Below are 24,170 nucleotides of genomic sequence, written 5' to 3'. Positions count from 1 at the left end.
CCAAGGAACAGTTGTTGACTAAATGAACAAATGAATGAATGAGTGAGTGGATGGTTAAAAACCTCAAGAAAGTTCTAACCTGAGGGACCCCCTATAGAGAATATACAAAGCTTTATAACTGAAATAATTAAGATTTTTCTACTTTAGCAAATTTTTTTCCATACCAGCTTTTTTGAGAGCCATGCTAACTTGTGGATATTAATAAGAACAAATTTTTTCTTAAAAGGTCTTACTTACGGGTGCCTGGGTGGCTCAGATGGTTAAGCCTCTGTCTTCAGCTCAGATCATGATCTCCAGGTCCTCAGATGCAGCACCATGTCAGGCTCCCTGTTCAGCAGGAAGCCTGCTTCTCCCTTCCCTCTGCCTGCTGCTCCCCCTGCTTGTTCTCTCTCTCTCTCTCTCTCAAATGAATAAATAAAACCTTTAAAAAATAAAAGAGGTCTTACTTATTTTAGTCTTCACAGTATTTCTGGATTGTTCAAAAGTTTGTTGTTGTTGTTACCATTTTACTGTATTTTGTTTCCTATTGTGGAAATGGGGAATATAGCAATTTCATTGTCTCAAAATGATAGTGAGATTATTTGGTACCTTCTGTATGTTTTTATTTTTTAGAAATATTTAGGCTTTAAATATCTGAATTTGAGGTTTCAGGTACAATAACTACTGTCTCAGCACGCTTGTTCATCACATTCAGTGGGGAGATTAGTTAGTCTTTTGGAGGATGCAGAGAGAATACCTCACACCGGATTAAAGGACTGATGTTCCCCTAACCTGAAAGGATACATCAGAAGCTCTTCTGGGAGTACTTAGCTTTTGGGATCTGTGTGAACCCTGTCACACGTGCCCCTGGTCAGTATATTCCATGTGGTGGACATGGGACATCAGTGGACAACACAGAATGTTTCTTGGAAGAAAGATGTTTTCATGGTTGTGATGACAATTTTATAGTGCACTTCAGACCACTGTTTTGATTCTAATTTAGCATAAGAATGTTCTGCAAATGTTCTAAAAATCATTCACAATCTTTCTATGACACAGCTTGCTTCTCAGAAATTTTCGTACAAGTAGCATGTTTTGCTCTACAGATTTAGAATGTCCAGGTGGCATTTGAATGAGGGGATAATAATTTTCCTTTGCCATAAGAAATAAATATCTTCCATATGTATTTTAGAAATTTATTGTCCAGAAAACCAGATTTGGCCTAACCGAAGCAGGAGATCTGTCTGCTGAAGATATGAAGAAAATCCGCCATCTCTCTCTAATTGAACTGACTGCCTTTTTTGATGCCTTTGGAATCCAACTGAAAAGAAACAAAACTGAGAGAGTAAAAGGACGAGGTAGTTAAGACAGGTTTCTTCTGATTTTAATACTTTGTCACCCTGGAATAAGAATAGTGCTTTGCTGATTCCTTTTCCTTTCTTTCTTGCCCATTATACAATGAAGACAATGGTATTTTTGGCGTTCCACTTACAGTCCTATTGGACAATGACCGAAAGAAAGACCCTGGAGTGAAGGTTCCCCTGGTGTTACAAAAAGTAAGTGGGATGTAAATGACTGGGAAAATGATAAAGCCTCCTGTTTGCAGTTTGGAGTTGTAAACCCGCTAATGAATTTTCTTGTATGTTTAAAGATACTAACACCCACTTAGGACTCAGGCCCTTGGTGATTTTCAGATTTCTTCATGCATCTCCAAATCATCCCACAGCACTTGGAACCAGTTTGCCTTGCTTCAGACTTTTGGAGCCCTTTGCAATGTCTGCCCATAAAGCATCAGGTGATGGACACAGATGCTCTGTCACATGGCTTCCCTCTGTCATAATTTTTTCCGGTATTTTCTAAAGCTTACTTCTGTGTATTATATGTCTCTGTATTTGAATATTCTCTGCAGAATACAAGATGACCATTAATCATCAGCTGTATGTTTATTGATTAAGTATTTGCTAAGCTATATCACAAGTTAGGTGTTTTCAAATATGTATGTATAATCATTTAAATGAATTTGCCAAACAAAGCTTAATAAAGCCTAAAATCCACTTTTCTGGTGGTTTTTCAGGTATGACTATGATAGGATATGTTTAGGAGGAAAGGAGTTTTGAGAAATGATATTACCTTAACTTTCATCTGCCAGTATCTCTGTGACCATCATTGCTCAATAGCTGATTTGATTTTAAGTCATCATTTTTATAGCCAACAATTTACACTGGATTACTCAAGTATGTATTTATTCAATAGTGACATCCAGTGGCACATTTAAAATCCCAAGCCCTAAACACAAATCTTGTTGCATTTTAAATTGAGTTGTTAAGTAATATAGAAAAATTTTGACTGAGGAAACAGTTACCTTATTCACAGTAACAATGCCATGCCTCTTTACTGTGTACTCTTTAAACTTTGCTGCCAGGGCCTCAGACCAAGTGGCTTCTCAAGTGAGGTGATAGCTGCTGATAGAGGCAGAGGACAACGACGAGAGAGCCAGAGGGTGCTGGCGACATGCCAGCATGCATGGGGGCATCTGGGGGTGCCTCCCCTGAGCAGATGCCATCCTTAGGCTAACATGGGTAGTCAGCACTGAGCAGCATGAGGAAGTTGTGTTATCATCTCCCTTCTACTCATGAGGCCACTGAGGCAGAGGAGGGTGAGATACCTCACCCTTGAACATACACCCAGCCAGGAGGAAGGGCAAAAGGAAGCATAGCCTATGTCCATGGCCAAAGTCCACAGTGACATGAACATTTTCTTTCCTTTTTTGAATTAGAACTAGAATGATGACCTCTCTCTTCTATGTAAAGGACAGAGTCTGAAGACAATGCATAAAAATCTAAGACTGAGGAGATTCAACACATGAATTTATATTATTATGTAACTTAGCAAGTGGAAGGTGCCCAGTAAATGCTAGTTCAACCAAATCTGGATTTATATCATCTTAGCAACTCAATACATGTTAGCTGTTACTACTCCTCATGTCAAGTATTCTCCATTGAAGACAGCTTAAGATATTATTCTTCTACTCCTATGGGAGAACCTTTTTTATGGACATATTTCCTTGGCCTAAATGTGCATTTCTCACCCTACCTATAAAAAGTACATTCATTCAGGCACCACCATTTATTTATTTATTTATTTATTTATTTATTTATTTATTTATTTATTTTTAAGATTTTATTTATTTATTTTTAAGTAATCACAAGTAGGCAGAGAGGCAGGCAGAGGGAGAGAGGGGGGAAGCAGGCTCCCTACTGAGCAGAGAGTCCGATGCAGGGCTGGGTCCCAGAACCCTGAGATCATGACCTGAGCAAAAGGCAGAGGCTTTAATCCACTGAGGCACCCAGGCGCCCCAAGGCACCACCATTTCTTAAAAGGAAAAGAGCATAATCTCACAATACAAACTGAGGGTGGCCCGGGGGAAGGGGATAGGAGGGAAAGGGTGGTGGGGTGATGGACATTGGGGAGGGTATGTGCTATGGTGAGTGCTGTGAAGTGTGTAAACCTGGCGATTCACAGACCTGTACCCCTGGGGCTAACAATACATTATATGTTTATAAAAATTTTTTTTTAATTATTAAAAAAAAAAAAAAGGAAAAGAGCAGAGACTCTGGATGATCCTCCTCTGTGGTGTAAACATGGGCAAGTCAAATACCCTTCCTATGCCTTGGTCTTCTTGGCAGTTAGATGGGGATGTGGTTAGTACCTGCCTGGTAGAATTAGTGTGAGGATTAAATGAGTTAATAGATGGCAAATAGTTAATTAAATAGTTAATAGATGCTGAGAAAGGGGCATCTGACACAGTAAGTGCACAATAAATGTTAGGTTATATTGTTATTACGTTAACAGCATCATCATCATCATCACTATCACCATGGGAACTTGAGAGAGGTATAAACCTTTACAGTTTCTGCCTTTTTGGTCATATTTCTAGAATTCCTATTGTCTCTCAGCTAATGTGGTTGTATCTAATAATAGTAAATTTAGAAACTTTTTTTATTGGTCCATCTGCAGAAAGAGATATATAGTAATCAAATCTTAAATTGGCCAAGTACAAGCTTGAGAGATGGGGCCATTACTTTTGAGGTTGGTCCCGGAAAAGTGACAGGACAATTCTGTCTCCATTGCATTTGCAAATTGGAAACTACTGTTGACCTTAGAGGCGGTTGTGAACATTTCTCAAGGCATTCAAATACGAGGCATGTATATATGCGTGGTAATTTGTTTATTATTGTCACCGTCTTGTTATTTCAGATGTTTATTATTGTATGGAGGTATTCATTTTTATAATATTTATCATTACTTTTTAGTTTTTTGAGAAAGTTGAAGAATCGGGCCTGGAATCTGAAGGAATTTTTCGACTTTCAGGATGCACTGCCAAAGTCAAGGTACTGAACATTTTTTTTCGTTCTTGTGGGAGACCAAAGCTAGTGAGACCCAGTTCATACAGGCCCCAGGTGTTAAGTCCATTGTTGTCATTGCTGTTGGTAGGACCACTTGACCCTGTCCAGTGTTCCTGGATACTTGTGATTAAATATTCCATGATCCTGAGTTGTGTATCCTTTTATTTTTTAGAACAATAACAATAAAAAACCAGCAACAGAGAAACAACACATCAATTTACCATGAAAAACTGCTGCTTACCTTTAGTGTGGAAAAGCTAAAATGTCCCATCACTATTTTCAAGGTTAAACACTTTAGTTTGCTGTGTTCTTCTTGGTCATGGAATTTACTAAGCCAATATTACATAAATCCTTATTTCCATTATCAGTTGCTTTACTTATTTACTTATTATTTATGTACTATTCTTTTTTTTTTTTTCTTTAAGCATTGGGGGAGAGGGACAGAAGGAGAGAGAGAGAGAGAATCTCAAGCAGGCTCCACGCCCAGCATGGAGCCTGATGCAGGGCTCTATCTCATGACCCTGAGATCATGACCTGAGCTGAAATCAAGCATCAGACAGTTACCTCACTGAGCTACTGAAGCACCCCCCATGATCAGTTGTTTTAAACTTGGAAACATTCTTTGGCCACTTTAATGAAAGTCTTTATAAGAATACGTAGGAATGGCTGTCCCCACTAGAATAATCACTCAGTAGTTCTAAAACCTCGTTTTATTGAAAGTAATGTTAATTTCTACATTATAAAACCACCTGTGTATGTGATTCCTTTTGCTTTGCTTTCTTCCTTCCATATAGTGGCAAACTCCACAGTGGTATAAAGGAGAGAATTACTAAAATTACTCATAAGTTTGTCTACTTGGGGGTATCACAGTGAACAGTTCCACTCTGCCCTTGAATCACTCCCTGGCTGGAAGACGTGAAAATCTGAGCAGTTTTAAATAATCAGTCCTTGAGAAAATAAAAAGCCTCAGGATGAGGGAAAAATTAACTCGGTTGCAATGCATAGAGGTGGAAGAGCATCTCTTCATTAATTCATTTTGGTACATGTTTAGGGAAATTCTATTTGTATCAGAAATCTCAGAGTTTTTATTTAGAAGTGTGATGCGATGCTTTTGTAAGTAGAAACTGAGAATAAATAGGCTGTGTCTATTGGAAGCTCCAGAAGGCAGATTCTGAGATGGAATCAGGAGTAGAAGAGGCATAGTGCTTCTGAAGGGTGCAAGGGAGGAAGCCAGGCTGAGCAGGCTGGGCCTCAGACCAGGTGCAGAGCTGACACCGGTCTTCCCTGCCCTTCGGTGTAGCCCCTCAGCAGGCAGAGGGGCTCGGCACCAGCTTCCACACCACACAGTCACTGCTCTGGCTTCCTGTGAAGGAGGGGATGAGGCCGATGAGCAGGTGCTAACGGCTGGCAGAGCCAGCTTTCAGGAGTCACCTGCATTATTTTATTCAGTTAATTGATTTTGTAAGGGAAGTCCAAGCAGTGTGCCACTTTGCCAGTGGCAGTAGGGGTCTGGGCATTTGGAGAGTTGTCACTTCCCTGGGAATGGAGATTGCTAGATGCTAGCACAAGGTCATTTGAAAGGCAAGAAAATTCCTAATGGATCCTCAAGGTTTATTCTTTCTAAATTGAATCTGCTTTTTGTCTTAGATTCTAAGAGTTACGGTTGTCATATGTACCCTGAATCAGAGGATAAGAGTCAGAGAACCAAAGTGAAGTTAGAGAAACAAATTTCCTAGACACAATTTGACTTCATTCCTCTAAATCTCCCTCCATAACTGAGAAGTGGTATTTACACAGATTATTCTCAGCTTGTGTGTGTGTGTGTGTGTGTGTGTGTGTGTGTAAATCATAATGGAGGTGATTTAAACTCTCTTTTTCAAATAATCAAAAGGAGACAACATTACACAACCGTTGTAAGCACAAAGTTGAACACCATAGCAGAATTTCTTTTTCTTTAGGTAATCTTTGCCTGAAAAACGCTTACCAAAGGCTAATAATTCCTTCAGAGTGTTCTTATAGGCACATGCATTCCTGAACCATATTTAGGGAAAAGTCCCTTTTCTTCCTTAATCGGTTTTATGTAGTTTCAGCCTATTTATTCTCTTACTACTCTGAGAGAATGTAATCCAGATGTTTGCATGATTTGAGCTCCAGGAAAACCAATGTGAGAGAAATCCGGGCCAGCAAACAGAAACAAGGGGAATATCATAGTTAGAAAGACACTGTAACGTGATCTATTAAAGGGGTCTTTATTTCTCTTCTTTGTTCAAACTTTAAACTATTTGTGTAAATTCTTCTGTTAGACTAGTTTTTCTAGGAATGTGTTTAGGGAAAGATAGTTTTAAAAACTCCGTTATAATTATCCTCAAATTGTGCCAAGTGGGTGACACTAACTCTAATGTATCATTGTGAGCAGTCTGGTGCTTTCAAGGCCCGGTGAGACTAACGGGGGCACAGGCCTGGGAGGAAGCTGCTAGCTTTGGCCACACAGGGAACACAACAGTGGAGCCTGTTCCTGTATTTGAGGCCACAGATCATTTGGAACCAATTTAATGCCTTGGTGTTTCCAATGATTTTCTTTTCAAAAAATGACAGTAATTTGAGCTGAACACTGGGGAATACATTTTATGGAAGAAGGCAGGCTGTTTGACATGCGAGGGGTGGGTTTTTTTGTTTTTGTTTTTGTTTTTGACTTGTTTCAGTTATTCTGAGGCTGCTCTAAATGTTTCATAATTATGTTACTTGGTCTACTGATTTCCCTTCCTGACCTGGTTTTTGAAGCTGAAGGTGGGTCATTTGCATTTTTATAAAACGACCTCCGAAATGGAAGCAGGTTGTATATTTGCTCAGAGCAGATTGAAGGACGTGGTATCTGACCCTGACCTAGTGTCCTCATTAACACTGGACAGAAAACATGACTTCTTTAACCTCTAAATGCTTCCTTTCCTGTCTTTGGCAAGCTAAATTCAACACCTGGTTTATGATTTCATGTTTAGGACCACCATGGAAATGTCAGTTCTGTTCCTATGGCCCTCAGTTTTTTCTGGTCAAAAGGAAGAGAGGACATTCTTTCTCTCAGTTTGTTATATTCTGTCCATCTGGTCAAGATGAAGAGATACTGTTACCCGAATAACCACATATGCATGGGTTTCCCATACTAATAATACTAAAGGTTATTACCGACTGAGAGGAGGGGATGTTATGAGCAGCCAGCGTTTACTGAGCGCTTCCTTTGGGGTGGGCCCTCCCCACTGAACTTTATATTGTATTAACTGATAGAATCTCTGTGAAGTCGTTTTATTTATGTATTTTTTTGTTTCTTTATAGAAATTGTATATTTTTATTTGACAGAGAGAGAGACACTGAGAAAGAGAATACAAGTAGGGTGAGGAGCACAGGGAGAAGCAGACTCCCTGCTGAGCAGGGAGCCCCATGCGGGGCTCGATCCCAGGGCCCTGGGATCAAGACCTGAGCCCAAGGCAGATGCTTAACAACTGAGCCACCCAGGCGCCCCTGAAGTCATTTTAATATCCCTATTATACCGTGAGAAACTGAGGCATAGGCCTTAACACTAGTCAGTTGTGGAGGTGGGATAAAAACCTAAAGAATCTAGTCATAGAGCCCACTCTTGATGCTGGCACCATGTTGCTTACCAAGCAACAGTGCACCACTGGCAGGTTAAAATGGTGGCCATGGTGTGTTTCAGACAGCTTCCTGCAGCAGAGGGATGTGGGAGATGAAACTTAGTTATTCTGCTCTCAGTGGTGCTTCCTGCCTCCTTGAAAACAGTTTCACCTTTGCTTTGTGGCACCAGGCAATGGATGGAAGACATTTGCTGCTTTCCCTGTACTTCCTGTTAACAACACTTCCATCTGTCCATGACTCCAGCTAGCAGTCAGAGTCATTTTGGACAGATCTGTCACCTTCTAAATAATCCATCACTGATTTGTGAGTATTTTCTTCAGGCATTCCATCAGTGCCACCTCTCCTTTCTGTCTTATATCTGCTTATCCAGGTTAGTCCTCAATTTCCCAGAAATGGTGCCATGGCCCAGTAACTAGTCTCCTTGCCTCTAGTCTGTTCCCTAATCAACACCAAGCTTTATTCTCCAAATCGCTTTCCCATCTGGCTGTCAGAAAGGATAAATCTCACCTTGTTCTCCTGCTTGGATGTGTTCCATGTTGCCTTGTGGCCCATGGAATGAAGTTCAGTCACCTGAGGGCTGGCTCTGGTCTGCGCCCTAGCAATACTGAACCTACCAGAGTTCCCCAGACCCAGTGGGGCTCTGTGCATGTGTACCACTGCTGGAGCACTTTCTGCTGTCTTGAGTACCCTTCTATTTCCTCTTCCCCCAACAAGTTCCTCACAGACTCAAGACTGGCCTGAGCCAAGTTGGATTCTCCTCTTTCCTGGCTGTATAGCATCCAATATGTGACCTGAGTTAGCATCAGGAGTTCATAAGATGGTCCCATTCACAGAACTGCAAGATGCCTAAAGGCAAAGAATGGATCCCATGCATCCTTCTCTTACCAGAGCCCAGTCTGTGCTCTACTTCTTTTATTCTAGGAAGCACTTTGTATGTATGCTTCAGATATATGCTTTAGTGCTTTACAGAGTGTATTTATCATTAAAGGATTTCCTTGATTTGCTCTCTTACTCCTATTAGATTGAGCTTCTCAAGGACAAGAAGAAAATCTCCTCTTGCTGTCATTAATAAGGGCTAGGGAGTGGCTTGGAATCCTGTCTGTTTCTGTGTACTGCCAGGTTGTCTCCCATGTCCCAGGTTTGGGGCGTCATGACAGCATTAATGTCTGGGCTGGTTAATGAGCTGCAGTGTGGTAGGGAAAGGTCAGACGTGCAGACTGACTCTGGCTCTATGTGACTCAAGGTTGGAAGGCCATAAACACCCTGAGAGTTTTCAGAGTTCTCTTTTTGGAGTAGTTAGTGTCAGTTGGGGAGCTGCTACAACTAACTGCTATTAATAGGTAAATTGTATGCAATTCAAGGGGGTGGTAGAAAATGAGTTTGAAAAAGAAACATGGAGAATGGGGGCATTGATAATCAGATGAATCGATAATGTGAACTGTATAACCTAAAACTTACGGAGGCTTAGTGATTTTTTTAAAGTATTTACGCAGTGTTCCAAACCTTATGAAGGATTGGGCAAGCATGCAGACATGTGGAAGACATGTGTACCTCTTGGCCTAACACTTTGCTGTAACTGCTCCAGGAAGATGTCATTGGTCTGCATGTTGCCATGAGGTCAGAATTCCTTTACTGGCATAGTTTTCATTCTGTATGAGAAATAGTTGAGAGGCATACATTCTTGATCTAATTTAGAAGAAGATGACAGGATGGCAAAAAGAAAACAAAAAAAAAGAAGTGGAGACTTTTGTCAAATCAGTACGTTTATCCTGTGGGGATATAAGTTGTATTTGGCCAAAACCACAGAAACAAAACTATGATGAGTAAAGAATTTTATCGTTTTGTAGAATTAGCACATTATTTCAAGATTAACATTATTCTGAAAAGATTTTAGAAAAAATCATTCAAAAAGAGCTATTTCAGTTCTTTAATTATGTTGAAGAAGTTAGGTTTGGTAGATATTGGCTTTTCAATTTATTTACAAAAATAATTTATGTAATGACAGTTTTTAAAAGGGAAAGGGGGATCAGGTGGTAAAAACACTTTGAATATTGACTGTTTTTCTTGATTTTCAGCAATACCGTGAAGAACTGGATGCCAAGTTTAATGCTGATAAATTTAAATGGGACAGAATGTGCCATAGAGAAGCTGCAGTAATGTTGAAGGCGTTTTTCAGAGAACTACCCACCTCTCTCTTCCCTGTGGAATATATACCTGCCTTCATCACTCTCATAGAAAGTAGGTGGAAGAAGTTAAAGTGTGAATGGGCTAAGATAGAAGATTAATAAAGTGACACAGAGCAAAAGAAAGATGCATAATCAAATGTGATCATAAATGTACAGATTTCCTATTTCCTGGCAGTGGTTGGTGAAATACTGAGTTTGATGGTAAACAATCCTCTCTTTTCCTTATTAAGTCTGGTAGATACAAGTTAGCGGGTTTTATGACCATTAAAAGAACAGCTTGCCAAAAGACCAGGCTCTTGAGATTTGAATTCTTGTTCAACCATCTATTAGCCATGTAATCAACCTTTCTGAGCTTCATTACTGCACCTATAAATTACAGATAACAATTGATTGTCAGGGTTGTTGTAGTTATCAAATGAAGACATCTAGAATAATACCTGGTGTGTAATAGTCCTTCCAAAAATAGAAGGTCTCTTCCTTCTTTAAATCCAAGGACCTGGGTTTGATGATGTGTAAAACACAATAAATGCAACACAGAAGGTGTTTTGTCTCTGAAAACTACAAAGTCACATAGATTAGACCTTAAGTGAGGAACTTGGATAAAAGCATGGAAACTGGAAAGTGTGTGTTGTATTTGGCAATGAGAGAATAATTTGGCATGCTTTTAGCCTGAGGGTTGAATATTGTGGAGATGTGACAAGAGAGAATTTAGAAAAGTAGAATAGGTTTACATGAAGGGGGCTTTGACTACTAACCAGAGGAATTCAGGGGTCACAAAGCTGTTAAATAAATGGAAATTCTGCATGGACAAAAAAGGCCCATGGACAAACTGAAAGGACACACCCCTTATAAAAAGGCTGGCCACTGCTCAGCTCTAAAAAATGGTTACCATGTAGGAATGAGAGCCAAAATCCACACTTTAATAGGGAAACTGCTAATTTGAAAATATCAGCTACAAATTCAAATTTGAAAACACTCTGTGAGCCTAACAAATGATATCTATATCTGCCAGTTTACAGCTTCCTGCAGGTTGACCAGAACTATAAAATCCTTAAAACCACAGTGAAAGAAAATAATAGGTCCGAAGTTTTATGACAAAATTTGTCCTAAAAAATAGTAGGTTCTAAATCTTTAAACATTTTAACTAAATCAGATTCATAAAATAATCCTTTGTGCCTTCAGAAAGAGAATACCATAGGCATGGCAGTTTTTTCCTAAGCTTTATTTCACATGCCATCTGTGACTAGGATCTCTTTACTTTGTAAGATGTAGTATTTTGTTTTATGAGAGACGCTTACAAAGAGAGAAGAGCTAGTTTGCTTCATTCTTTTTTAATTTCAGATATTGTGTTTTGTCAGTTCTAGAATTTCCAGTTGGTGCATTTTTTAATTGAAATATAATTAATATACAGTGTTATATTAGTTTTAAGTGTATAATATAATGATTCAATAATTTGATACATTTTTCAGTACTCATCATAAGTGTACTTTTAAAAAAATATTTTTACTAACATATAATGTATTATTTGCCCCAGGGGTACAGATCTCTGAATCATCAGGCTAACATATTTCACAGCACTCATCATAGCACATGCTTTCCCCAGTGTCCATAACCCAACCACCCTCTCCCTACACCCCCCCCCACCCCCAGCAATCCTCAGTGTGTTTGTGAGATTAAGATCTCTTACAGTTTGTCTCCATCCTGATCCCATCTTGTTTCATTTTTTCTCTTACCTATCCCCCAAATCTCCCACCCTGCTTCTTAAATTCCTCATATCAGGGAGATCATATGATAATTGTCTTTCTCTGATTGACTTCACTCAGCATAATACCTTCTAGTTCCATCCACATCATTGCAAATAGCAAGATTTCATTTCTTTTGATGGCTGCATAGTATTCCATTGTACATATATACCTCATCTTCTTTATCCATTCATCTGTTGATGGATATCTAGGTTCTTTCCATAGCCTGGCTATTGTGGATATTGCTGCTATCAACATTTGGGTGCACGTGCCCCATCAGATCACTACCTTTGTGTCTTTAGGGTAAATACCCAGTAGTGCTATTGCTGGGTCCTTTATCTTTTTCACCCATCCCCTTTCTACCTCCCCTCTGGCAGCCACCAGTTTGTTCTCTATATATTTAAGAGTCTGGGTTTTTTTTGTCTCTCTCTCTCTCTTTTTTTTTTTTTTTTTGGTTGTTCATTTGTTTTGTTTTGTTCATTTGATTTTTTTCGTTTGCAAAAAAAAATCATATGGTATTTTTCTTTCTCCGACTGACTTATTTCACTTAGAATTATACTTTCTAGATCCATCCATGTTTTTGCAAATGGTAAGATTTTTTGTTTTTTTATGGCTAAGTAATATTCCATTATATGCATGTGTGTGTGTCTATATTGTGTATATATATACACACACATACAAACCCTACATCTGCTTAATTTTTTTTCACACTGTATTTTCTTTATCCATTCATCTGCTGGTAGATACTGGGGTTGCTTCCATATCTTGGTAATGGTGAATAATGCTGCAGTAAACTTAGGGGTGCACATATCTTTTTGAATTAGTGTTTTTGTTTTCTTTTGATAAAGGCCCAGCAGTGGAATTACTGGATCATATTGTAGTTATGCTTTTAACTTTCTGAGGAACTTCCATAGGCTTTTCCACAGTGGCTGTGCCAGTTTGCGTTCCCATCAACTGTGCATAAGTGTTCCTTTTTCTCCACATCCACAACAACACTTGTTACTTCTTGTGTTTTTTTAGTTATTCTGACAAGTGTAAAGTAACATCTCATTTACATTTTTTCATATGTCTGTTGGCCGTCTCTATCGTCTTAGGAAAAATGTCTGTTCAGGTCCTACTCCCATTTTTAAAATCAGATTACTTGGGGTTTTTTGGTGTTAAGTTTATACATTTTGAATATTAACCCCTTATCATATATATCATTTATAAATATCTTCTACCATTCAGTAGGTTGCCTTTTTGTTTTGTTGATGATTTCCTTCACTGTGCAGAAGCCTTTTAGTTTGGGGTAGTCCCAGTAGTTTAATTTTGCTTTTGTTTCCCTCGCCTGAGGATATTTATTATCTAGAAAAATCTTCCTCTGGCTGATGTCAAAGAGATTACTGCTTATGTTTTCTTGTAGAAGTTTTATGGTTTTAGATCACACATTTAGGTCGTTAATCTGTTTCGAGTTTTTCTTTTTTTTTTTTTTTAAAGATTTTATTTATTTATTTGACAAAGATACAGGGAGCAAGAGAACACAAGCAGGGGTAGTAGGAGAGGGAGAAACAGGCTTCCTGCTGAGGAGGGAGCCCAATGCGGGGCTCGATCTCAGGACTCTGGGATCATGGCCTGACCTCAGTTGCTTAACCAACTGAGCCATCCAGGTGCCCCTTTTTTGGTATTTTGAATTCATTTTTGCATGTAAGTATGTAAGACCATGGTCTAGTTCCACAGTAACATTCTTTTGCATGTGGCTGCTGGTTTTCTCAACACCATTTGTTGAAGAGATTGTCTTTTCCCTGCTGAATATTCTTGTCTCCCTTACCATATTCTTACCTCCTTTTTAAGGATTTTATTTGCTGAGATAGCCTATTTTTTCATCCATTATAAGCATATTCTTCTTCACATCATTGAACATAGTTATGATAGATGTTTCAAAATCCTTGTCCGCTAGTGCCAGCATCTGGGTCTCCTCCTGGTTGGTTTCTGTTGATTGTCTTTTCCCTTGAGAATGCATTTACATTATCAAGTAAATTTAAACTATATCCTGAGCATCGTAAATACTGTGTTTTAGAGACTCTGCATTCTATAATATTTCTCCAAAGAGGTTGGAGTTTTGTTTTGGTTTTTGTTGCTAGTTTGTTTGTATTTGAGCCAACAATTTACTTGAATGTAAATTGAACTCAAATGTAATGGTCTTCTGAACTGTTAGTTCAGTTATGTATCCTTACCAGTGTTACTCCACACATGCTTCGTTCATGAGTCAGCCAAGATTTTATACCAGAATCAGGGCCTCCTCCTGTTATTTCCCAGTGTCTGTGGTCGTCTTGAATCCTGTCTTTTGGTTGTTCAAGCAGAAGGACTGGAATTTCAGCTAACTCCTACAATACCACCATAGACTAAAAGCCAGAATAGTGGGAAACTCCCTGTGCCATTCCCTAATTCCAAGCGTCCAGTCCTCTAAATCTGCCTGCTTTTATGAATTTTTCACTGCCTTAGATAGTTGTTTTTTGTGTTTGTCCAGAGTTTATAGTTATCTTCAGGGGTCTAGTCAGGAAGGAGCTTATTCAGCCATACCAAAAGCAGTATTTCCTCCCTTCAATTTGTAAGTTCAAAAAGGATAGTATTTTCTATATAGTTTGCTCTCCTGGGTAATGGAGAAGTATTCGTTTTCCTTTGATCTGTGTTATATACACTAAATAATTCATCAAAACAAATTGGTGCCACAGAAGATTTTTTTTTTCTGTTTGCGGTTTTGTGGTATTATGAAATTTTGCCAGGATGAGTCCAATGCCAGTCCTATTCAGAGAATCTTATTTTAAAAAGTCATACAGATAAACTAGGTTTCCTTAACATCATTGTTCCGTGTCTGACTGTAGCCAGTACACTTCATTGAAGGGAGGAAATCTGGAAAATATCTTGAAAAGGTTCACAGAGGAATCCACATATTTTTTTGTATGACTTTGAAAGTGAAAAATACCATGTTGCAGTGATTGATTTGATACCATCAAACCCCACAGGAAGCCCAGAGTTCTGGGCTGCTCCCAGCAGGGTAAATGGCCTTTTTGCTACCCAGAGTAAGCCCTAGTTCTGAAGGAAAGAATTTCTGAAGGAAAGAATTATGGGTACCTGTGTTTAAACTGCTAATCTTTATGGTTTAAAATGAGGTTTGGAGAATGTAGTCTTTTAGTGTAATCACATTCTCTTTCCAAACTTGACCCAAAAATTGTCCATAAAACTAAAAGACTAAGTCAAGCTGTAGACACTTTTGTGAAAAGTTGAATACGTTTCTGAGAAAATAATGACCTCAAGGGAAAAAGATCCTAACCAGGATGCGGTAATGAATTAACTATGAATCTATTAGCTACAAAGTGGTATAGGTATAGGTTTCCTAAATAAAATGAAAATGGATTATTTGCCAGTTTAGAGTTTCAGTCTTAAAAGTAACTTCATAATTTCTCTGAAATTGGTGGAAATACAGAGGCTGCATCTGCATCTGTTGTTCCCTCTGCCAGAGGGTTGGCTGCATTGGAAGATTATAGACAGCCTGTAGTTTATGTATTCAAATAATGCCTTATCTGTCCCTCAGTGGTTTGTACTGAGATATGTTCCTGATTAGTTCCTGTTAATCAAGAAAACTCATGTCAGTGTACATTAGCCATTTTCAAAAACATCCTGACCCTGTGTCATTTTTGTTTACAAACTTGACTAAATTTCTAAAAATCCACATGGGGATTATATTAAGACAAGATGATACAGTCCTATAAATAATCTCCCAGCTGATTCTTTGTTACATAGTTATGCACATTTGTCATGTGCTCCTAACTAGGATGCACACAATCTCCTGTAACCTAGTAGCTTGTCTCAAGAGTGTTTCCACTGCCATAAAGCTAAGTAACTTTACAGGCAGGTGAATGCCTTTCATCCATTGAATATAAATAGATATTCATGCAGTTGAGAACTCCCCAGGGATGCTAGAATATAATGCTTTCCCCCCAGGAACTCCCCACCAAGAGACCATTGTGAAGAGAATACAGATAGACAAAGCAAAGCCTGGAATGCTCTGATATACTCTACAGTTTCAGCACAGCTGGTTGTGGATTATCCAGTTGTGGATGGAATCCCTAAAATTCTTTCCCTAAAACAGGAAGAATCAGTGTTTAATACACAGCTATAAATGTAAGCCCTCTAGCGCCATCTTCTGTCATTTTATCAAGGAATAAAATACTCAAGAATCTCTAAAGCTCCAACAATAGTCACATTCCTTAAATGTCCATTTATGATCTATAATAAATGCCTTTAATCACAATTACAAGAGCATACACATATAGAGGCAACTATGTTATAGGCACTGATGTAAACACTCTCCATATACTAACTTAGTCTTTGCAATAACTACTCCTGTTTTACAGATGGCAAAATAGTAGCAATGAGGGGTTAAATAGGCTGCACAAGGTCACTCAGTGACCAAAGTAGTTGCAGGATTTGAACCTGGTTCTAGAATCGATCCTCTTAGTAATTATACTTTGCTGCCTTGTTATGTAGAAACAAGATTTATTTTCTGTTGACTTGAACTTTTAATTTTAAGCCTTCTGTTTATGGCATATAAGGAAAGCAAGGCCTGTGGAAGTACTTTGAAAAGGGAGATGTTATACAGATCTAGAATTATTTTGAGGATCTCATTGGCCACCTGCCTCTACAGTAACATTATGGGATGTAAAAGAGAAGTTGATCGACTGCGGCTGTTGTCCAAGTTAACAAATTTACATTGTTGGGCACAAAACCGGAGTCTTCACCACTGAAAGCTGTCAGGAGCCCTCCTGTGCCACCAGATGTTAGCAAGAAATGTTGTCAGAATGCATCAGTGTTGTTCAAAATGTGTGGTTATTTCTGTTTTCTTGTTAGGAGGGCCTCACATCAAAGTACAGTTTCAAGCTTTACATCTCATGATCATGGCACTGCCTGATGCCAACAGGGACACAGCCCAGGTATGTTACATCAACCTTATGGTCTGTCATTGGCCCTTCGTAGTCAAAGATAATGGCTCAGATGGAAAAATAAAGACCAAGATGACAACTTACTAAGCCAGCTAAGCATGCTGCCAGCCTGTGATTGCCTTTCCACATTCTTACTGCTATTCTCCCAAGGAAGACAGGAAAGAACATAAATCCTGGAATCTTCTCTGAACATTTAGTTTAATTCATCCAATCTATTAAGAGATACTGAGTATCTGTCTAGTGCCAGGCACTGGCCTAGGGTTAGCAAGAGGAGAAGCAAAGATGGGAGACAAATTGGATAATGTCAGAAGAAGACAAATGTGATAATGTCAGAGGCCATTATGTAAGCTGCAGAATGTAAAGCTCTATAATTTAAGGTCCTCAGCTACTCACTTCAGAATGGTGACAAAAGATCCAAAGAGTATGCTTAAGGGAGGAAATTTGAAGTCACTGATTTAAATGAAATTCCTAAAATGTTGGTGTCTTACAGCTTATAAAGATAATTCAATGAAACCATCCTAGAATCTTGGTATTTTAGAAATCTCCTGATATGATCTTCTCATTTTATAGGTTAGGAAAATTAGATTCAGAAAAATGATTTTTCCATTAACATATAGTATAACATTTGGTAGAACCATATTCCTTGGTTCTCCCAAATATTTTGCGCCTTATTTCAGATTTATTTCCTTGCTGTATGTTGGCAAAAATCAAAAGTTTTTCTTCTTATTTTGATAATGATTCTGTATGCAATAGGAAATGTGCTGTAAGTACAACAGGTGTTTGGAATCTTTCAAATGAAATTGAGTTAAGATGAGTTGGAAAGAGCCCGTAATTTTGAGGCCAGTAAACATAATGCTGAAAACAAAGATGATTCTTTGTGCTGCCTCTCATCAGACATTTCAATTTGGTGAGAGCCTTTACTCTCCTACATAATAAAATAAGTGTGTCAATTATATGTCAATTATATCCGCAAGGATGGGGGTTGGATGTGACATAAGAATGTCTATTTCTAGTATAATTCAGTAATATTTCAAAAGCTGGAAATTTATTAGCTTGTTTTGGGGGTATTTGTAAACAGTATTCTTTTATATATAAAGAAGAAAAAGGATGCATCTGCTGTCAGATATTTGGCTCAGAATGTCATCTATCCTCTCATATATCCAAGGATGCAGTAAGAACAGGTAATCTAACACTTTTCTATCAGAAGATCCTCAAAAACGTCATGGGACTGGTGGAGATGCGCGCGCGCACACACACACACACACACACACACACACACTTTTTCCCCATTCTACATTGTGACTGGATCTAGGATTGAAGCTGATGTGCTATAGAGATCAAGAGCTCTGGCTCGAGAATCAGGTTTCCTCAGTTCAAATCCAGGCTTTGCACTTAACTAATTGACATTGGGCAGAGAGAGCTACCTGAATCTTTTCCATTAGCTTCCTCATCTGCCAAACAGTGTTAATAATAGTACCTACTTCACAGGGTTTGTAATAATAATAAAGTCAGTGATATATATGAAGTATTAAGAATGCTTGGCTTCCTAAGAAACCCTCACATAAATGTTGATTATTATTACTGTTAGATGCCAACCATTTTCACATTAAAATACTATAGCAGTTGGGGCGCCTGGGTGGCTCAGTGGGTTAAGCCTCTGCCTTCAGCTCGGGTCATGGTCTCAGGGTCCTGGAATCGAGCCCCATATCGGGGCTCTCTGCTCAGCAGGAAGCCTGCTCCCCCCACCCCCGCCTGCCTCTCTGCCTACTTGTGATCTCTCTCTCTCTCTGTCAAATAAATAAATAAAATCTTAAAAAAAAAATACTATAGCAGAATTTAAACTTGAGAAATTAAAGAGAATTTTTTTGTATCGTTTCATTTTAAGATTTCAGCCCTCTTGGTGAATTTCAGAAGGTTCCCATAAGCATCTGTACTTTGGTGGCTCAGCCAAACTTTTTAAGCTTTCTCAAATCTCTCTCTCTCTCTCTTTTAAATGCCAAGAACAACTGCATGTAAGCATTTCCATTTGGTCTGCTGAATATTCCAAAATTGAAAAGCAGTAGAAAAATGATACCCAGAAAGTAAAATTTTTCAATTTTTCAATTGAGTTTACATTTGGACCGAGGAATGAGCTACTCATGTTTTCGGGGATTTTTGTGTTTTTTTTTTTAATGGGTTTTTCCTTTCCCAAGGAAATAGTAGATAGTTTTCAATGGTAATGCTTTAAGTTAAGGATTTTTTTAGGATTACTTTTCTTCCTTTGCAACAAAACTTCACTTCGTGTTTATTTGAAATGCAGTGTTTCCTCTTTCTGGTTTACTACATAATTTTAATATTTGTCAGCCTTGTTTTGGATAAAAGAAAATAAAAATGCAAACTATCATTTATAAAATCTCTAATATAATAAACTCCATAAAAATGGAAGTACTTTTATGATTTAGAGAATTCAATAGACTATTCATTCGCATTTCTTATTAATACTTTTAAGGAATAAAAGGGGCAACACTATATATTTAACCATTCTATAGTTCTTACAGTTTTCCAGGGGCACCATGAATGGGTATAGAAATGAGTGATAGCAATCAGTGATACCTTTTGATAAAATACAGTCATGTGACACAGTGCTGTTTCTTGTTAGGCCCTCATGACATTCTTCAATAAAGTGATTGCCAACGAATCAAAAAACCGAATGAGTATATGGAATATTTCTACTATAATGGCACCAAACCTTTTCTTCAGTCGAAGCAAGCATTCTGATTATGAAGAATTACAGTTAGCAAACACTGCAGCGCACATCATCCGCCTAATGCTTAAATACCAGAAAATTCTGTGGAAGGTGAGTAACAGTGTGATGACTGTGTTGTTTTCCTTGGAATCCCATCTACACCCAGGAAACATAAAGTCTATATGCCCTTAGTCACGGGAGGAAATGTGAGAAAATAATCCCAGGTTGCTTGTGGCATCTTTGTACATTCTTTAATGGCTGCTCCTGAGCATGTTTTCACTTTTAAACAAGAATCCTTACCATTTTCTCTAATCTTTACAAGGACAAATGCCACGGTCCCTGGTTCCAGGATACTGAGTGTCCAGAAGGAGTCTAACAGGGAGATTTAATTCAGATGCTTTCCTTTCGATTCAAGCAGTGTTTCTTCTCCAGGTTCCGTCTTTCCTAATCACGCAAGTCAGAAGAATGAATGAAGCTACCATGTTGTTAAAGAAGCAGCTCCCAAGTGTCAAAAAGCTGCTGAGGAGGAAGACCATAGAGCGAGAGGTAATGACAATGAACTAAGGATGCAAATGTTGTTATTACCCAGGTTTTTATTTCTCAAAGTATAACACGAAGTAGCTTGTAATTTAGAACCAAAAAATTTATATTCTCACCCTTGTGACTATAAATATTTTTGAAATGGTATTCATAACAGAGTACCAAGGTCTTGCCATTTTGTTGAATTATGTGCTTCTGGTTGAAGTTTTTGAAATATCTCTATCATGACAGTTATTTGAAATTCTGTTAAGTACTTAAGTCTAAGATGGTTCTCACAAAGATGGACGTCAACCTTTTAGTTCCTGCAAATTAGATTTAGGGCAATCCAGTATATCTAATAAATAAAGAATTCTCTAGTGATTAGATAATAAAATAATTTTTAGTCTTTGAGTTGTTTAGTGTAAATTCATTGCATTCCAAAGAATTTTTGCTTAAGTATAGTTTGTATGGAGGTGAAAAGGGAACAGGTTTTAGAAGAATTATCTTTATTGCTTTAATTTAATTTGAGGAAGATCATGAGTGTCAGAACATTCATCCTTGAGGAGGATGTAGAGAAATTTACTTTTCTCTTAAAGGAATTTCCACCTAATGTGGGAGAGAAATGTGTACAAGAACCATGAATATGCATTAAGTGTTAGACCAGTTGTATGGACCGTGTGGCAGGACAACGCAGAAGAGAAAGAATGAGCTCCATTTTGGGGAATTGTGGACAACTTCTGAAAGAAGTGTGATGTTTGAGCTACATCATGAAGGACAGATGGTATTTTGAAGAGAGAAGGGAGGAAAAGTTAATCCAGGGAAAGGAATAGTAAATGGCAAAGCAGTGAACTGGGAGTATTGCTTATTGATCTATCATAATCATGATGAATGGCCGTATTCTTTTATTGATTACAGGCAAAGTGACTTCAGAATAAGTAGAATCAACATTTAAATTTGGAAAAAAGATTGCTTTGAGGAAAAAAAAAGTCCATTTTTTAAAAAACTTTGCTGATATTTTCCTCATATCATATGGTTCACTTATTTAAAGTGTAAAATTCAGTGGTTTTTAGTATAGTCCCAGAAGTTTGCAATCATCAGTGCAGTCAAGTTTAGAACATTCTCATCACCTGAAAAGACACCATCCTCTTTGGCTATCATCCCCCTAAATAAACCTCCAACATTTCCTTCTCCCAGTCCTAAGCAACAATTTATCAACTTTCTGATACTTTTAATGAATTAAATCATATACTATGTGACCTTCTGTGACTGGTTTATTTCATTTAGCATTATATTTTCATGGTTCATCCAGGTCATAGTATGTATCAGTACTTGTTTTTTTATGGCCAAGTAACATTCCCTTATATGGATTTCCACATATTTTTTATCCATTCATTTATTGATAGACATTTGGGTTGATTATATCTTTTACTTGTTATGAGTAATGCTGCTATAAACTTTTATACTTATATATAGAGACATGTTTTAATTTTCTTGGGTATATGGTGGGTAATAAAGCAACTCTGTGATGAATCATCTGAAGAACTGCTAGACTATTTTTCCAAAGCAGCTGTCCCATTTTTGCATTTTCACCAGTAGTGTATGAGGATTCAGATTTTTCCATATCCTCACCAAAACTTGTTATAATCAGCAACTAATTTTATCCATCCTTTTAGTATAAAGTGGTATCTTATTGTGGTTTTGACTTGCATTTCCCTGAGAACTAATGATGGTGAGCATCTTTTCATGAGCCTCTTAGCTATTTGTATCTTCACTGGAGAAGTGTCTATTCAAATTCTTTGCCAATTTTTGATTGGGTTGTCTTTTTACTGTTAAGTTGTAGGAATTCTTCATATATTCTAGATACAAGTCCCTTATCAGATGTATGATTAGAAATATTTTTTCCCCTTCTGTGGGTTGTCTTCTCAATTTCCTGATGTGTCCTAGATACACAAAGGTTTTTAATTATGATGTATAGTTTATGTATTTCTTTTGTTGTCAAGTCTTCGATAATAAGGATTTGAACCCTACGTGTTCTAAGAATTTTAGTTTTAGCTCTTATATTTATGTCTTTGTTCTGTTTCGAGTTATTTTTAGTATATGATATGTGGTAGGAGTATACAAGATCATACTTTTGCATGTGGCTATCTAGTATCTCAGCATCATTTGGTGAAAAAAACTACTCTTTACCCAGTGAATGATCTTGGCACTGTTGTTGAAAATTGACCATAAATGTGTGTTGATTTTTTACCCCTAGACTCTTAATTCTGTTCTATTAATTGGTATGTCTATCCTTATGTAGCTTTTTTTTTAAGTTTTGAAATTGAAAAATGAGAGTCTTTCAACTCTTTTTTCCAAATAACTTTGATTATTTAGGCTTCCCTAATTTCCATATGAGAATTTTGGGGCCAGTTTTCCCATTTCTGGGAAATGGGGGGAAAAAAACAGTAGTTGGAATTTTGATAGGGATTACATTAAATATGTGGATCAATTTGAAGGATGGCCATCTTAATAATATTACATTTTCTAGTCTATGAAAACGAATGATCATTCCATTTATGTAGGTTTTTTATAATTTATAATTTCTTTTAACACTGTTTTATAGTTTTTAGTATGTAAGTCTTATACTTCCTGGATTAACATTTATTCCTAAATATTATTCGTGTTGATATTGTGGTATTATGGCAAGTGGAATTGTTTTCTTAATTTCATTTTTTGATCACTAATTGTGTATGGAAATCAACTGTTATTTCTGTATTGATCTTGTATTCTGCAGTTTTACTGAACTCATTTACTGACACTAATAGTTTGATTTTATTTGTGTTGATTCTTTAGGATTTCTACATATAAGGTCATGATGCTGTCAGTGAATGGAGATAATTTTCCTTCTTCCTTCCCAGTCTGAGTGCCTTTTACTTCTTTTCCTCCTGGCTAAAACTCTGGTAAAATATTAAATAAGAAGACAAGACCAGAGATCCTGTTTTGTTTCTGATCTTAAGGGGAAATCTCAATCTTTCATCATTAACTATGATGTTAAATCTGGGTTTTTCACAGATTACCTTTATTCGTTTGAGAAAATTTCATTTTTTTTCTTTTTAAAATTTTTAAAAATTTTAAAATTCAATTTGTGTAAACTGGAAAAAAATAGTTTACCCATTTCTCCCCACTGTACCCCATTCCCCACCACAGCAACCACCAATCTGTTCTCTGTGTCTACAAGCTGGGATGTGTATGTGTGTGTGTGTGTGTGTGTGTGTGTACACATATATATATTCCAAATATATATTCCAGACATAGGAGAGATCATACTGTATTTGTCTTTCTCTATCTCACTTATTTCGCTTGGCATTATGCCCCCAAAATCTTGCCATTTTCAATATCATGGATGGACCTCAAGAAAACACGTTCTATTCTTGATTTTTTGGGTGCTTTTATGATGGAAAGCTATTCAACTTTGTCAAAAGTTTTTTCTTTCTCTATTAAGATGATCACTTTTCTTACCCTTTCATTCTTTTAATATTATATATTACACTGATTGGTTTTCATATATCAAACTAACCCTGCATTCTTGGGATAAATCCTACTTGGCCAAGGTATACAGTCCTTTTAATGTGCTGCTAGACAGGTTGCTTATATTTTATTGAGGATTTTTACATTAACATTCATAAGGGATATTGGTCTCTAGTTTTCTTGTTATACCTTGTCTGGCTTTGGTATTGAAAATACTGGCCTTATAAAATGAGCTAGGAAGTGTTCCTTCCTCTTCTAATTTTTAGAAGAGTTTAAGCATAATTGGTGTTAATTCTTTAAATTTGCAGAATTCAGCAGCAAAAATGTCTGGATCTAGACTTTTCTTTGTAGAAATTTTTTAAAACACTAGATTCAGTCTTCTTGTTTATTATAACTGTATTCAGACTTGCTGTTTCTTCTCCAGCCAGTGTTGATAGTTTGCGTGTTTCTAGAATTTTGCCTTTTTCATCTTGATTATCTAA

At 37.4% G+C, this 24,170-nt stretch overlaps 1 protein-coding gene across 4 annotated transcripts in view; it reads left to right on the top strand.

Annotated features, from left to right (window-relative positions):
* The window catches only part of ARHGAP28 (Rho GTPase activating protein 28), a 205,675-nt gene that overhangs the window by 158,440 nt on the left and 23,065 nt on the right, over window positions 1-24,170 (top strand). For all 4 annotated transcript variants that reach the window (XM_059409227.1, XM_059409231.1, XM_059409229.1 and 1 more), the window contains 7 exons: window positions 1,172-1,337; window positions 1,444-1,535; window positions 4,293-4,370; window positions 10,106-10,268; window positions 16,846-16,928; window positions 19,576-19,773; window positions 20,095-20,208. In XM_059409227.1, the coding sequence (XP_059265210.1) occupies window positions 1,172-1,337; window positions 1,444-1,535; window positions 4,293-4,370; window positions 10,106-10,268; window positions 16,846-16,928; window positions 19,576-19,773; window positions 20,095-20,208 (894 nt within the window). The remainder of the gene's footprint in view (window positions 1-1,171; window positions 1,338-1,443; window positions 1,536-4,292; window positions 4,371-10,105; window positions 10,269-16,845; window positions 16,929-19,575; window positions 19,774-20,094; window positions 20,209-24,170) is intronic.

Source organism: Mustela nigripes, chromosome 8 (genome assembly GCF_022355385.1).
Source record: "Mustela nigripes isolate SB6536 chromosome 8, MUSNIG.SB6536, whole genome shotgun sequence".
Taxonomy (NCBI): domain Eukaryota; kingdom Metazoa; phylum Chordata; class Mammalia; order Carnivora; family Mustelidae; genus Mustela; species Mustela nigripes.
Note: the sequence above shows the minus strand (reverse complement) of the source record. Positions and strands in the feature narration are given on the sequence as shown.